The 16,158-nt window shown below is 43.3% G+C and overlaps 1 protein-coding gene across 1 annotated transcript in view; it reads right to left on the bottom strand.

The window, feature by feature from the left end:
- LOC306829402 (uncharacterized protein) overlaps positions 1-16,158 on the bottom strand; it is a gene marked incomplete at its 3' end in the record, with an annotated part of 99,290 nt that overhangs the window by 8,395 nt on the left and 74,737 nt on the right. Inside the window, exon 2 of the mRNA XM_079352445.1 lies at positions 1,042-1,227. Coding sequence (XP_079208571.1) covers positions 1,042-1,227 — 186 coding nt within the window. The remainder of the gene's footprint in view (positions 1-1,041; positions 1,228-16,158) is intronic.

Genomic DNA, 16,158 nt, shown 5'->3' with positions numbered 1-16,158 from the left:
ATAAATTACAAGTAATCACTCGCAGGTTTTTTTTTTTCACAGACTAAACAATCGGCATTTGCTCATCCCTCTTCCTGTTTAAACTATCTGCTGGAGGAATCGCAAAGCCCCGCTGCTTATTTTCCAACGATTAGCTGTACATCAGCATTACCACCTCAAATCCAGCAGTTTCACATCCAGCATTAAATAGGATGAATATTGATCTGCTAAAGAGGATTTATTTATTTCATGCTCTATCCAAAGATCAACTGCTACCAGCTTTGGACGGATCTGCGGAGGTCTTACCGAATAAAGCTACTGCATACATGACTTTGGACTTGACATTTTAGGGCCTGGAAGAAGACCAAACAGTAAATTCACTGCAATAATCCCAGATAAATGGGATGATCACTACCAAAGCTTAGATAGTTAAGTGGCCTACACTTAAGTCCAGAAACGATAAAAACGCTTCTCCGAGGAGATCCTCCATGTCGGAGGCGTGGCCTGTGCAGTCCTGAGGAGGGGCGACGCCCACCTGAAGGCTGCACGCTCTCCGGGTCAGGTGAAGATGACCTCCGAGCGGCTCGGTGTTCCCGAGCCTGAACATCAAACATTCTGTTTCTGTTCACATGATGCAGATTTTAGGATGAAATCCTCCACGTCCTCCATGAGCTGAAATGTAGATTTTCTTCATGTTTATTTAAATGGCGTCTTAAATCCTGCAGTTATAATTATCTGGTACATTTTTAAAGATCTGCTTTTTTTGGACAGGTGAACCTCCAATAAATATTTTTCCTCTTCAGGGTCTCGATGGTTAAATTAAAATTACATTTAAATATAAATATTAAAAAGTTTAAATTCTTATAAAAAAAATGTTTGTCTGCTGTTGCTGCTCCGGAGACTTTTCTCCCAAAGAATTTAAAGGTGAAAAAAAAGTTTTTCTGGCTTTAAAATGAGGATTTTTAAACATTTTGTCAGAAGTTTTATGAATAAAATTAATTTGAATTGTCTTTCACTTCAGGTGAAAGCCGTGAACAGGCTCAGGTTTAACCCCTCACTGACCTGAAGGCTGCGTCGAGGTTCACCGGGCTCAGCTGCAGGGCGGAGCAGAGACAGACGGATGGACAGACAGAGAAGTGGCCATCTGGAGCGCCAGGCCGCGGGGTCACATGGTGGAGTCACACACAGGATGGAGCTCAGCTGCTCCACCAGTCCCTGCTTCAGCCTGGAGATCTGCTCTGAAGGCGGCTGGGGACGGAGGGATGCAGAGCAGAATTACTCCAACGGCAGTTTTTGTTTGATTTAGACAAAGTTCCTTTTTCTGCTTCAATAATTCTACACTTTGAGAATATTGTTTTCTGATGAATCTGAATAAAGTCTTAACATTTGTCCATTTCAAAGAGTTTTAGAATCAAAGCAGAAGGCAAAATATTTTTATTTCACTCTCATTTTTAAGATTTCAGTCTTTCACACCCTCAAACATTTTATACAAGTCGTCATTTCTCTCCATTTTCCTGCGTTTGTTAAAACAGGAAAAACAAATAATTTGTCAAATTAATTTGACAGGTTGCTGTTTTAAATATTAGGAAAGCATTCAGCTTTTTAAATCACATGACGCCCTGTTCTTTATGTTTTAGATTCACTACTCTCCTCTGCAGTTCCTCAAGCGGCCAGTAGATGGTGTCTGACACCTGCTTTAGATGACTCACCGTCATGTTCAGTTAGATTCACACACTCCTATTAAAGACATTTAGATATTTAAAAAACACACTGTTGACAAGGTGATGTGACGTAAAGCGTCTTTATAGACACACCTAAATTAAATTAATTTATGTTGAAGAAACTCAAAAGTTCATTTTATAGTTTCACTTTCTGCTGACTGCATTTTTATTATTTTCCATTAGTTCGGGAATTAAAAGATTTAATTTTTTTTGTTCCTTTTCCGATCTGATTAAAAAAAAAAAAAATCAGATCGGGTTTTTTTTGGTAATATATAAAAAATAATTTAATTATGTTTTGTATTAATTCATAACCTATAGAGGATGTTGAAGAAGAAGGCCAGAGTTGAAAATAAATAAGAGGAGTAAGAAGTTCTCTAACAGTCTGGAGACGTCTCTCCTGCTGCACGCTGTCATGTCCGTCTCGAGCCCTTCAAATTAAAGCGCAGATAAAAACGGCCTAATTGAGACGTATTTGATTGCAGTAAAAAAAAAAAAAAAAAAAAAAAAAAGGCCTCCGCCTCCTTTAAACATGTGGGTCTGCGCTCGAGCCGTCCGGCCGTAAATTTCCAACCCTGCAGGACGCTGTCTTTTTTTATGCTCCGTGATCCATCCTTCATACGAGCCAGAGAAGTGTCAGGGCCTTCTGGGAGCGCGAGGAGGGAGACGTGCCGTGGCAGAGGTGTGCACTCAGCTGGCACACGCACACACACACACACACACGCGCGCGCGCGCGCACTCTCCACGGGTGAGGAATGTCTCCAGGTTGAGATGAGCGGCAGATCAGAAACATTAAAAAGATGGAGGAGGATAATTCTCCTCTTAAAGCAGCACATACAGCACTCTGCTGATTAAACATGAAAACGTCATAATTAAAGGTTTCATTCAAACTGTGTGTTTTTTTTATTCTCTCCTTTAACTCCACATTTTCACGCTGGCTTGAAAATGTAAAATAATGTAATAAAAGATCCTGAAACCATTTTAGAGGATTTACTTTTTAAAAGTCTCCTTTTTATTTTCGATCACAGATTTAGATTTCTGTTTCTTTTTCCAGCATTATTTGTAATTGTTTTAAAAATCCTTCAAAGGGACTTTCTCTGAAAACGAGCAGCATCGACTGTGTGTTTCATCCATCGCGTTTTAACGCTTTTTGTTCATAACCTGACACAAATGATTATGATGCAGAAAAATAAGAGTGTGTGTGAGGCTTTAAAATCCAGAGAAAAAAAAGAGCAGCTTTGTCATTTTAGTTTAAAAAAAAAAACTCAATTTCAATTTCATTTCTTGAATATTTGAAAGACCCTCCCTCCTATAAAAGTGCACGTCTGAGATCTGAGGACATTTGAAGAAATGCAAAGAATCCCGAGTGACAATTGAAGACCACACAAGAAGACAGATGGCCTCTGTTTTGCAATCAGCTTAACAACAGGACAACAAAAGAGCAGCCACGCCTCAGATAAAGGTGCTTAACCTCGGAGCATGCTAAGTGCCCCTCGCTCCATTACCACTTAATAGGCCTAATCAGTTTTGGCCCAGATTAGATTTTGAATCTATTGCCACCGAAGCACAGTGGCGTATTAAATTAGGGACTTCATTAGAGCGAGCGGGGTCACGCTGCCTGGCTTGTTTGTTCCTTTGGAATAATAGCCATTATCAGCAGCGGTGAAGACACTTTAGCCGCCGTGCTACTGTAGAGGAGGGGATTATGGGTGTGGATGGTGCTAACGCTCGGCTAAGTTGCTTGTTTTCCAGCTGAACTGATGATTAAAAACTGGGTCCTGCTCGGTGTTTAAAAAAGGGATAAACGAAGGACGCTCTTTTATCTGAACAACACGCACATCAGTCTTCTTTATATTTTCATCTCAATAAAAAGGTGGACATGGTGAGGATGAAGGCCTGAAACTCTCGGAGTGAACCTGAGTTCGATTCATTTCGAAGACGTGCAGTCTGTCAGAATAACGCCGCAGCAGCTCGGCTTTTCGACGGATAGATTTCTGCAGTGAAGTGATATTTTCCACTCCGATAAAACGTCCTGAGCTGCGTGCCACCGAAGCGTTCGCCCCATCAGATAAAAGGCAGCTGTGCAGAAACTGCCATCCTGTAGGAATAAACACAGACTCTGTATTCAGCTTTCTGAACTGTTGATTCCTTCATACACTCAGGGATCGTCTGCGTGTCGATCAAACAGCTGGATAATTATTCAGCCGTCAATGATTTCTAGTCCTCACGGCCTTCAATGTGCACCTTATGAAAAAGGAAACCTGAATCTGCTGTCAACACTTCAACAATATTCACATCAAATTTATACGGAGCAAATCAAGCCGATGAGGTGAAACATGAATACATGGAAGAACCTTGTGAGAGGCTTCAGGGAGCCGAGCAGAGCGAGCTGCAGAGCGAGCCGCTCTCCTGACATGGCTGAGCAGTGCATGAATGTTTTCATGACAAATAAAAACACTGAGATTCACTGCGAGGACCAATTTCAGGCCTCGTGCTCCGCTTTGAGGAATCAATAGCCGGCACAGGCAGGTCTCTGTGCTGCGATCGATACGTGATGATACAATCATATCTTACTTCTTGACACGGCCTCTGCAGTACGCTGCACACAGGGTGGGGGGGGGGGGGGGGAAGAGACGACGGGCTTCAATAAAAAACAAGCCAGAAAAAAAAAAAAAAAAAGATGCATTTTGTGGAAATGATATTTGTGATTTAAAAAAATGCAGGAAAAGAATCTTTAAAAAAAACGAGGAGATTTAGTCTCCAGATTTATATTTCTGTTTTTCCACTTTGTGCAGATTTTAGAGCTTTAAGTCAAATAAGGAACTAATTATAGCCGATGACAATAAGCTAACATACTTATCTTTATAACATCAGCTCATACCTTTCAACAGCAGATATATATTCTGTAATGGCTGATCTTCATACGAGCAGGGTGTTTGACTTTTTCTTGAATTGACTTTTAAAAATGCTCGTCTGAATCTCGCCTCCATTTTTCACTCGTCGTGGATTTTCTTCTGAGCTCGGTGACTTTTGGTGCATGTTGAATCTCTGGATTCCACCTCCGATCACCACGTGCATCTCTTTATGCCACTCGGCTTCCATGTTTTTTCTTTTTGTTTTTTTTTTTATTTTAAATTGCATATGGCTGAAAATATCTCAAATTAAAAATTTGGAGAAAAAAAAGCATGTCAGAATATTTTTCTATTTCTTCTAATCTTTGATTTCTCCCGAGCCAACAAACTTTATCTGGATGTAAAAACAGAAGATTTAAAGGCCGACCTCTCGAAGTGGATCTTTCACACATTCGGCTCTCAGCACCTTTTTAAAAACCACGTCAGAGCAGCTTTGCAACAACCTTTGCATTTCTTTTGATCATTTTCATGCAGGCTCGCTTCTTACTGTAGTCGCACCTTAATGCGTTTGGCAAACAAATTCTTTCTTAGCCGAGCGTGTCAGAGTTATTTTGCAACCATTTTCCTGTTTCTTCTCATCTCGCTCCCTGCATGATGCAAACCCGGCGCTGGCTTGCAGACAGCCTCCGTGGCAGCCGATGATAGATTAATGAGAAAGGGCTCAATCTGGGCCCCGCTGGACGCTTCTGCACATGCAGCAGAAAGCACTCAGTGATGTCAGGGCGGTTTCAGAGAGCTGCTGGTCACGCAGACGCATGCTCGATCATATATGGACATGCTTGAGACCAGGGGGGGGGGGGGGGGGGGGGGGGGGGGGGGGGGGGGGGTAATCTGATATATGAAAAGTGTAAACATAGGAGAGCAACATGAACTGCACGGACGTTTCTCTCACACCTGCCCTGCCGATGATTGCTCATACTCTATAATGAGCGTACACCGTGCTGGTTTCAATGGCATTTAGAGGGTTAAAGGCGCTTATATGTGAAGCCTTGAAAACAATAAGCCTCCCATGTGATTTAACAGTATATCCTCGGATTTAAAACTTGGGCTCTTTAAAGTTGTATGTGAAAGCCCTTAAACCTCACCACACCCTGGAGAGGGAAGCTGCTTTCTTTATAGTCTCACATTGACTTCCATGGACTCCCTATCATGAGTCACCCTGTGTGCGCTGCCATCTCCAGCCCCCCCCCCCATCAAAAACCCCCCATCTCCAACCTCTTTCCCATCTACACCCACCGACACAGAGTGCCTTCGCTTTAAATGGGCCAACAGGGCTCGGTTTATTCTACAGTGGCACATGCGTACATCGCCAACACAAACCAAATTACTGCTGGAAGAAAACAGCAGAAGGCAATTAAGTCCCAGTTAGGCGGATCATTCCAGGCTTGATTAAGAGGGTCAGCGAGGGGAGGCTTCTTCTTTTCATGTCTACACTGTTAATTTATCCCTTTTTAATTACAATGATGAAAAGCACACAGGTTTCACTCTCCTATCATTAGGCCTGTGTGTGTGTGTGTGTGGAGGTAAGCAGGGAGAGTGTGCACATACTGTATGATGACATCACTGGCACATCCTCACGCTGGCACGATAGCATCAGCGATTCAAACGGCTGCCTGAAAGTTTACATTGAACAGCAGTCAGAGAGTGCTGGCAGGAGCCGGCGTGGCTCCGTAGGTGCCAACATGATGGCAATTTATGAAGCAAAATAATCCCATTTGTTCTAGTGGTGTCAGATGTTCTGGTCCTGCAGGCTGTATACCTAACCAAGTAAGCACACACCCGTTTATTTGAACGCGGTTGCGTCGCTCCAATGCCGTCGTTCCCTCTGGCCAAAAGGACTCGGCATGGTTTTGATTATCACGTATCGTTTAAAGCAAAGTCGCTCCGGCTCCCAAACATTCACCCCAACGTGCTTTCAATTCAGCGCCTGCCTGTCCGTGCAGCACCACTATCCTCTGCCACAGCAGTTTTACGATCAGTGATAATTCTGAGAGATGATGTCTCTATGCCGGTTTGTCATAAAGGCCCGGAGCTGCAGCGCCGACGGATGGCTTTGATTTCAGGCTGGTCATTGGGAAAAGATGGGGCTGTTTTTTATCTGCTCTGTTATTCAGGGGATATTTTCACCGTCTCCATCGACTCCTCAGACTGCAGTGATGACTCAAACGTGTTTAGATGTACAGTAAATGATGTACAGATGCATGGCGATGTTGTATGTGTATTTAGAGTAAAATCAATAACTAACACAGAATGACGCTCACACACTCCACATGAAAACAACACGTTTTACTGCATCGTCTCAGCTGCTCCCATTCCACACGGTTTTGGAGCTTCTTTGCACACAGCTTCACCTGAGAGACTCTGAGAGTCTCCAACAGGTAGCTCAGGAGCTAATGCTAGCTCCCCAATAGAAAATCTAAAAGATAAAAAAATTACATTTTAAATTTTAAAATTAAAAAATCTGAGGACAGTAAACACAACTCTTTCCACTCTTCATAAAGTTGTTAAGTAGTAACGTTGTGTTTTCTCTTGGTGTGAACCGTCCCGCACACAGCAGCTCTTCTGTGAGACCCGACGGTGGACCGGGTCAGATATCGGGGGGGAGAGAGAGTGTGGGAAAGGACATGCAGGTCAGACCAGAACCACAGCCTCTGCACACGGGGCGTGCACACTAACCGCTAGGCCACTGCCGCCCCATATAGTGACATTTTAAAATGATTTTATTATTATTACTTTCTTTAATGTTCATTCAAATAAAAACATCTCTTTTGGTTTTGTTTATAATTTGTATTTATTTTAAACTCGCAGTAACAGTGAAGTGTCAATGATTTATCGATCCATTTTTAATTGATTGATGATCATTAATTAAACTGATTGAAAAGTATAGGAGAAATAATCCCACTGTGAACGTTAAAGCGTCTCCTCCTGAAGTGTCGACACAGCAACACAAACACTCACATAAACAGGCTGAGCAGTGATCCTCTGTTTGCTGACCAAACGGCTGTCACAGAAAATGCATGGGGGGGGGGGGGGGGGGGGCGGGGGGGGGGCATGATGGCGTCTGATTCGCTCTCTGCTCTTTGTTATGCAGTTGTCACTGCAGTCATGAGTTAGTCTTTGAGGCTAATCACAGCTAACTCCTCAGAACCTCAACAGCCCTCACCACAAGCCTCACAGCACCTCGTCTCGCTCCCACATCTCTTCTCACTCACTCCCACATGCACCCTCCACAGCCCCGTTCCAGCCCACCCTCACCTCCTCAATCCACTCTTGGATCATTTCAATTTGCATCCCAACTGGCCCCGGGATTCCCCAGCCCCGTTAAAAGGCAGGCTATTTGTTGTGCTCCGCGGTTAATGCCGCGCAGAGCTTTAAATACCCATATCAAATCTTGGAGGCTCAACAGATTCAGTTTTGCAAACCTGTATCGAACAGAGGTTCAATCCGTCAGCTTAGAAGTGTACACTCCTTAAGTTGTGTGATAAGGTAAAACCAATCACTGGATTAGGCTCTCTCTGTCAGTGCTGCTGTATTTTCAGTGCTCAGCGTTGCTATGCTGAAACAGGATAAGCTGATGGAGTAACATTACAGTGCTGGAGATTTCCCTTCTTTCAATAAGAATATACTGCTAATAGATTCTGAAGCCTGAGTGCGATGCTGCTCTTGGAGATGTGGATAATGCATTAGCTGTGAAAAGCAGTTGGTGCAGGATACCACGAGCAATCATTCTTCAAAACCACAAATCTGATTGTTTTCATCATGCAAATCCAGCGAACTACCCGATAAGATTGATTGAGGACTTAAAGTCGGATCGCTGTGTTTATTGTCGTAAAGCTTCTCACAAACAAAACCTCATCTTTTCGATTCACAAGTATAATTTTGCACAACATATGGTGCATTCATAAGTGAAAAAGGGAGAATCTGGAGAGTCTGCTGCTTTTTTCTTGTGTGGTTTCTCTGCCTTGTTCCATGTGGTTTTGGGGGAGATGTGGGAGGTTTTGGTACCCGACGAGCTCGGATTAAAATAATGGCAGGTACATAAATAATCACCCGACTAAAATACAGCCTCTGCAGGTTCTGTTTCTGGTGTTTCGGGACGGTCTTGCATGAAACCTGAGAGAAACACAGAGTCATCCACAAAGTGCAGAGTACAAACCGAACGTCCTTTCCCTTTCCACACTCACATGGAGCTTGGTTTCCACTTTGTCCTGCCAACAAGCGTTCCCTGGAAGCTCCCCGTCTGACATTTAACGCTCGGTCGAACTCGCACTTCAAGCCTTGAGGCATCGTTTGTGGACAGCTATGATCCAACTGTCATATTCCTTTTTTTTCTGTTGGTTTTGTGTGAATGCAGAGAGATCAGTGCGGTTATTGGTGATGAAAACCCCGAGGACGGTTTGATGACTCAAGTGAGAAAACTTGAGAGGCAAGTTATTCGAGTTTTCTGGGCCCGTAGCGCCAGATACCAGTTTCCTGGTCCAAGTCTGACCGAGGACTTTGCATGCAGTTGTCTCATCACTTCTGTATGTAATGCACAATTAGTTTTGAAACAGCAAGATATTTCTCTTTCTTTTCTCGAGAGAGAGACTGACGGACAGATTGAGAAACATTAGAAAAGGAGACGTAGCTTCTGATCGCTTACTTAACTACATTCGTTAAACTTTGCTAGTGAAACGTAATTGTGCCAAATTAGCGTGTTTATGTCAGAAATTGTGACAGCACAGTTCGCTAACACTAAAGTTCACTCAACAAATGGCATGATGAAATGAAAACAAGTCGGGCAAACTGCTTAGCAACTTAGCAACGGGGCAACGAGTGGTTACAAAACCATACACATTAAAAGCAGTCATTTAGTCTAGCCATAAGACGCCATGACGAATTACACAATATTTCAATCACTGACATCTTAGGAACCTCCAGAAGCCATATCTCAATGGGTAATAAATTGTAGAGTTATAAAATCTCATAAGGATTTTATGTAAAATAAATGATTTGTATGCCAAAGCTGCACTCATAAGCGTTCAGTGTAATTATGATCAGCACAAAAATAAACACAAATTATGAACTTTCAGGACGGAGTCAAACGAATGGATTCTCCCTCAGCGTTGATTTAACTCTGTTGATGGAAGATAAACACATTTACAGCAAGTCTTAATAATTTAAGATGTTTTTCACCAAAGTGTCACAGAAAGAAAAATACAACAGAAATGTCTTACAGTTACTTTCTTTAAAGCCAGCAGACACTTTCTGAACACAATAGTTTTCTTTTAAATTGGACAACAAAGCAAAAAAAAAAAAAAAAAAGTCCTTAGAAGTTTACCAACTGTATCGTACACTTTTTAAAGAAGTCTTACAATGAAACATCTTGGGATGTTGACCAACTATTACATACAATAAAACACTTTTCTTGTCACATGAACCAACAACGATTAAAACAGCATTAGACGTTAGCCGACAGCATCAGGTGCTTTCCATCTTTGCGTCATTGGAAGCTGACAGACAATGCCTTGTAACACCTCGACTTAAGCTAACAATGACTCCAAATAAAAAATAAAGGGCGGCCAACAATATCTGAGAATTAGCGTCTTGTTTCACACCATGTCTAATAAATCAAACACTTTTTATATCAATCTGCTTCAGTCTGAGTTACAATGACAAACGTTGTTGCTAACAATAGCATTCAGATGGGACAAGTCTCAACCTGAAGACGTCGCCCTCCACCTCCTCTAAAACCTCCATGGAGCAGCTGGTGGTCTAAGTCCTCCCCTCCCTCGAGCCAGTCCACCCACCATGTCGCCTCAGGTTAAATGGACACAAAACCTGAAAGAACACGGTCCATTCTTGGCCATTAGCTGGTTGCTATGCTAATCCAGGGATTACACAAGGTACATTTGCGCCACTTAAGATTTCCCAGAATTCTTAGATTAGTAATGACAGAGCTTTTATGTCCCACAGGCGCGCATGAATCTTTAATACGGCTGGAGTGCGAGCAGGTCTGGCGTCCAGACTTCATACGTGATCATTGATTGTTGGCTGTAAAAGAAATATGGCTGAATATTTGCACGACCACGTTCAGTAATTAACACCACATCACAGTTTAAGTTGATTCAAAGGAGTCCTTTAAATGAGGATTATTTTAACCTGCTCTTATTGTTGTAGTCTTTGCAACATTATCGGCACCCAGTAATTCATATAACTGCCAGTAGTGATAAAGAGAGATTCTTTAACACTTAAAGTGTAAGGTTTCTAAAGCCTGGTGCAGAAAGTGAAAATGTTTGAAGTCTGCTCTCTGTGAAAGGATTTATTAACTGGTTTGGGAAAACTGTAGTTGAGGGATTTTGTTTACGTATATTTCAAGTTACAATAAAAATAAATAAATTATTGTTGTATTGAAGGAATTATATTTTTACACCATTTAAAGGCAGGGTTGGTAATTTTGGAAAACTAGCATGATTTGGAAAGTAGCATTCTCTCAGTGCTCCGTCTGCACCCCCCAACCCCCCTCCCCCTGCTCCCTCTAAAGCCACGCCCCTCCCCTCTGTGCTCCCTCTAAAGCCACGCCCACTCATTTACAGGTGACCTCATCTCGTCTCTTCATCGTGTAGAAACGACGTCGTCTCATGTCTCATTCAGCGGTCAGTAAACTCTCAGTATAAACTCCGTCATCAGTGACGAGCTTTCAGTGTGAGCAGGGAGACAGGGAGGCTGTGATTGGTTCATCAGAGAGCAGGGAGACAGGGAGGCTGTGATTGGTTCATCAGAGAGCAGGGAGACAGGGAGGCTGTGATTGGTTCATCAGAGAGCAGGGAGACAGGGAGGCTGTGATTGGTTCATCAGAGAGCAGGGAGACAGGGAGGCTGTGATTGGTTCATCAGAGAGCAGGGAGACAGGGAGGATGTGATTGGTTCATCAGAGAGCAGGGAGACAGGGAGGCTGTGATTGGTTCATCAGAGAGCAGGGAGACAGGGAGGCCTGTGATTGGTTCATCAGAGAGCAGGGAGACAGGGAGGCTGTGATTGGTTCATCAGAGAGCAGGGAGACAGGGAGGCCTGTGATTGGTTCATCAGATTGGTACCTCGTGGCAGACATTGGTTGAAGTTTTTACAGACTTACAAACTGATACAGATGATGGATTTACTTTGATCCTTTTTCAGAGAACCTGAGTTATTAATTTGTGTCAGGACCTAAAGACAGTTTCAACCTGAATCTAATAAAAGAGGATCTAGAGAAAATGATAAACGCTGACTTTAACAACAACACTGTAATGCAAACATCGGGGCAGAGTGAGCGGATCGTACTGAATTAACTGAACAATGAAGGATGAAAACAAAAGAAAGGAAGAAACTCATAAAAGAGATTTTAGACGATGTCAGCTCAGTCATTGTTGACAGATTTATTTGACGGCTTGAAGTGCGCTGCCAAAACTCATAAACGAGACCTCACCTGGAAGAAGAGTTGTGCTCTATTACATTACGAATCATCACACAGGGATACTTTCCAACTGAGACAACATACTAATTACTTCCACTTACATTGTGCTTGTAACCAGTGAGGTTTTTACTGAAGCCCATGGTGGTGAAATGTTGGCCGAAGAACACACACACACACACACACACACACACACACACACACTGCAAAAGAAGAATGCTTTATGCTGGTAATAATAATCTGTGCTGTAGTTTCACTGAGTTAAAACAGTTCGATGGTAAAGACAACAATGAGGAGGAAATGGGCTCAGTGTGACAGCTGCAGCCTGAGGCCTGTTCTCCTGTATCTACAACACAACAATGAAACAGGCTTCAGTGAAGAGAGCGCCACACCTTTGAGCCACTCCAACACCTGGGCACGTCCATCAAGCGAGCGGGAGAGAGAGAGAGACAGGCCGAGGCAGAGCTCCAGAGGGGACAAGTTTGCTTCCTGCTTCTTCTGGGTGTTTTGCAGATTACAGCACGACTTCATATCTATTAAAAGTTCAACAACACTATTCAATATTTACAGATTTTGGAGGCTGTGTTAAAGCAGATGAGCAGCCTAAATCTTCAGTATATTTTGGAGGAAAGAATGATTTACAAATGGGGAGGGGGGTCTTACTATTGATCTCCTGACCTCCCCACAGCTGAGTCCAGCTCAGAGCTGATGTTGACCCAGGACTGAGGATCTATATGGACAGAGCTTCTGTTAGTGTAGAGGAAAGGGATGGGCGAGTTAAATCTAAACATTTGCTTTTGGGGTTGTCGGGCACAGAAGAAACTTTGAAATAACCAACGGAGGGCGAGCACGACGAGCGGCTACCTGACGGAGCTGACTCTCTGTTTTTCTACAGATTCGACAAATAAACACAGAGATACAAAGTCAACACAACAAAAGCCTGGTGACACAATCCCAGTGAAAGAGAGGCTGTGCATTAATCTCACTGTCACTACATTTTCTCTTTTTAAGAAGTGTCTGACCTCAGTGTGCATCCGTCCCTCTGTCTGTCTATCTGTCCCTCTGTCTGTCTGTCTCGCCACCTGTCCCTCCCTCCAAAATGTCTCAGTCCATCCATCCGTCTGTCCGTCTACCTGTCCATCACTCCCTCCCTCTTTATTTAATGACATGGTCAGCTGTCACACTTTCATTTGCAGGCTTGGTTTGAACACTTTATGTAATTATGTATTTGGTGTTTTGTAATCTCTCTATAGGCTGGACGTATTTTTCGAGCATTAAAAACAATCAATCACTCAGTAAGTCCAAAGAAGTCTGTAAAAAGAGAAACCTCCAGTCATCACATCGCTCACAGCTTGAGCTGGATTTGTTTTATATTCATCAAACTACAGAAAACATGATGCTAAAACTAGAATACAGTAAAAACATTACTGTCTGTGAAACTGTGGAAATCAAGTCGAACAATCCAATCAATTCTGAGCAAACCGAGCGCCGCTTCAATTTCATGTTGATCCCATTTAGATGAAATATCTGAGGGGGCGGAGCTTCATAACGCAGGACGCTTTTATTACTGCAGAGAGGGTCTTAAAACTTCAGCACAAATGTGATTGACAGCAGAACGAGGAGTTTCAGACCTGAACCGACTGACGCTCCGACCAGCTTGTCATGAATTCAAAAACACAGATATATGTGTGTGTGTGTGTGTGCTAATGTGGATCAAAGACCACAGCGTGTGTTCGCCCAGGTGTGATGGAGCCGGCCTCCTCTCTTCTTATGCAAAGTGTCGACACAGTTCAATCAAAACAAACCCTGTTTGACTGTCTGCCGCTCATTCTCCATGCCTAACTGCATGCTGGGAGTAGATCTTTAGAGAGAGTGTGTGCGTGTGTGTGTGTGTGTGCAATGCACAGACGCATGCACGCACACGGATGCCACCGATTATGAACATACATGATCCCCTGGAGAAAGACAATAATATTGGCATTAAACACCTTGCGATTCTGCAGGTTTTTAATATATCTTAAATTATGTCAGGAAAAACACGGGAACATCGCAGGAAAGCCACAGTCAGTGTACAACGCTATATCTCATAACGCTACAGATCTCTCCAACAACATTGACACAGGGAGCAAGCAAACAAAATGTCAGCCCTTATAACATATGAAATACTTAACGTAACCAATTTCCTGCTGTCAATCAGCCTGGGAATAATGACGGACAGCCGAGGATCAATACCACACAATTGAATTTTTTTTCGACTCCCAAACACGTCTCATCCTGCGCCATGAAAGACAAATGTCACGGCGCCCTGAGCGGCAGGTGGAGTCTAAAGATTTGTTTATTTCAAACGCTGCAGTCTATTAGCAACAGGGAGGAGGAACGCAGCGCCGCGGTTTCCTGTTTGTGCAGAAAGTGCGTGCACGGGGCGTGAAGCAGAGAAGTGCGTCCACTTCCTGTTAGAGTCTGTTAACGATGTCTCCCATTCGTCCTGAGATACCGTCTCCAGTACACCGGTCAATAGATGATCTTTTTCTTTACCTTATAAAACTCGTCAGTATCGTTGACAGCGCGACATAAACAGAGTATTCTGATCCACATCAGCCTCAGTAGCTTCTCTTCCTCTCCTCCACTCACACGATCAAAAACTGAATATTTTACAATCACAGGCAGGGTACAAATAAAAACAATCAAGGTGAGGATGTTTAGTTTTCTGATTTCTTAAAGGAGACATTTTATAAAAACGTGTACAGTGTAAATGAACACATAACTAGAGAATCTGTCAGCCGACAAAAAGAGAAATAAATCCATCCAGTTCTGTGTTTGTGGTCTGCAGAAGTCTGACCACACCGAGCTGTCCGTGTGACGTCACAGATGTTTCATTGAGAGCTCAGGGGAGCGTTTGAAAAGGTGAAAAAGGGGGCTGGAACATGTCCTCTTTAAAATCTAATATTTCTGTTTCCAGGTCACAAAGAGGAAGGTTGAATTTCATCAACAACAACAGCGCAGCGTCAGAAGCAAAGTTTAGCATTCGTTAAAACACAAATCAAGTTTCAGAATTTGAAAGGTCAAATCTTCACTCACTGTTGATTAAAATGCACAATAACACATGAAGCACATTCACAGCTGACAGTCGATCAGCGGCGTTTTTATCCGTCTCACCTGAAGTGCACAAACTCTCCTTCTGGATTCTCACGAACGCTTCAGTGTTTCTCTGCACTTTCAAACGTTCCCATGACCTCTTCCCTGAGCGACACATCGAGAGTTAACTTTACTGTTAACCATTCACTGTAGCGGAAAATAACAGAGGGTGAAGCTACTGAGCACTGCGGTCTTTGTCTATCACCTCATTTACAATACGGTGCCCTCTGCCTCACATAATCAATTAGAAGACGGCGGGGCTGAAGAGGCACCCCACCAGTCACAGAAGTACACATCAAACGGGAGAGACGCGTTTGAAGACTCGCTTCATCCTTGAGAGTCTTCCCCGAGAATGCAAGGACAGATTTAGTCACTGATAGATGTGGTTCTGGCCTACTTCAAGGTCTGCTCCAAAAACGGATCAGGTTGCAGCGCTGCATTGTAGTACAGTATTTCACTGCGGAGGGAGACGCGGTCACTTCAGGAGATTCTCTCATTCTTTGTTTACATCTTTTAATTAGAAGACGTTTGACGTAACCACAGCTAGCGACCTGTTTCCTGCAGGAACAATAAAAACAAGCAGAGAACGCTGCAGGAGAGCAGGATGACAGATTCTCTCCAGCGGAGGTTTAAAAAGAACGCCGTCTTTATTAGGGCCACTGTCTCCCTTTGCTCTGCAGATTCCTCCCGACCCGTCTCGTTTTCACCCACATCTACGCCACTTCTCTAACATCTTCCAGCACGCTGCAGAGAGGAAGAGGCTGACTCCGTATTAAGGGCCGTTATACGCTCGAACAGCTGTGCCCGTAGTATTGATTACCGGGCACACTGAGCATTTTTTTATGAAGTGAGGAATTCTGGCTCCGTACGGCTGGCGCCAAATGGTAGCAACCACAGGACGCTGCATCGTGGCCGTGCTGACTGTGATACGATGCGTCCTGTTCACATGTGCCAACAGACTCCATTATTTGATATGCACTCCAGCT

The sequence above is a fragment of the Symphodus melops genome, assembly GCF_947650265.1.
Source record: "Symphodus melops genome assembly, chromosome: 9".
Lineage (NCBI taxonomy): Eukaryota > Metazoa > Chordata > Actinopteri > Labriformes > Labridae > Symphodus > Symphodus melops.
The sequence above is the reverse complement of the archived record's forward strand: the minus strand, read 5'-3'. Positions and strand labels throughout refer to the sequence as shown.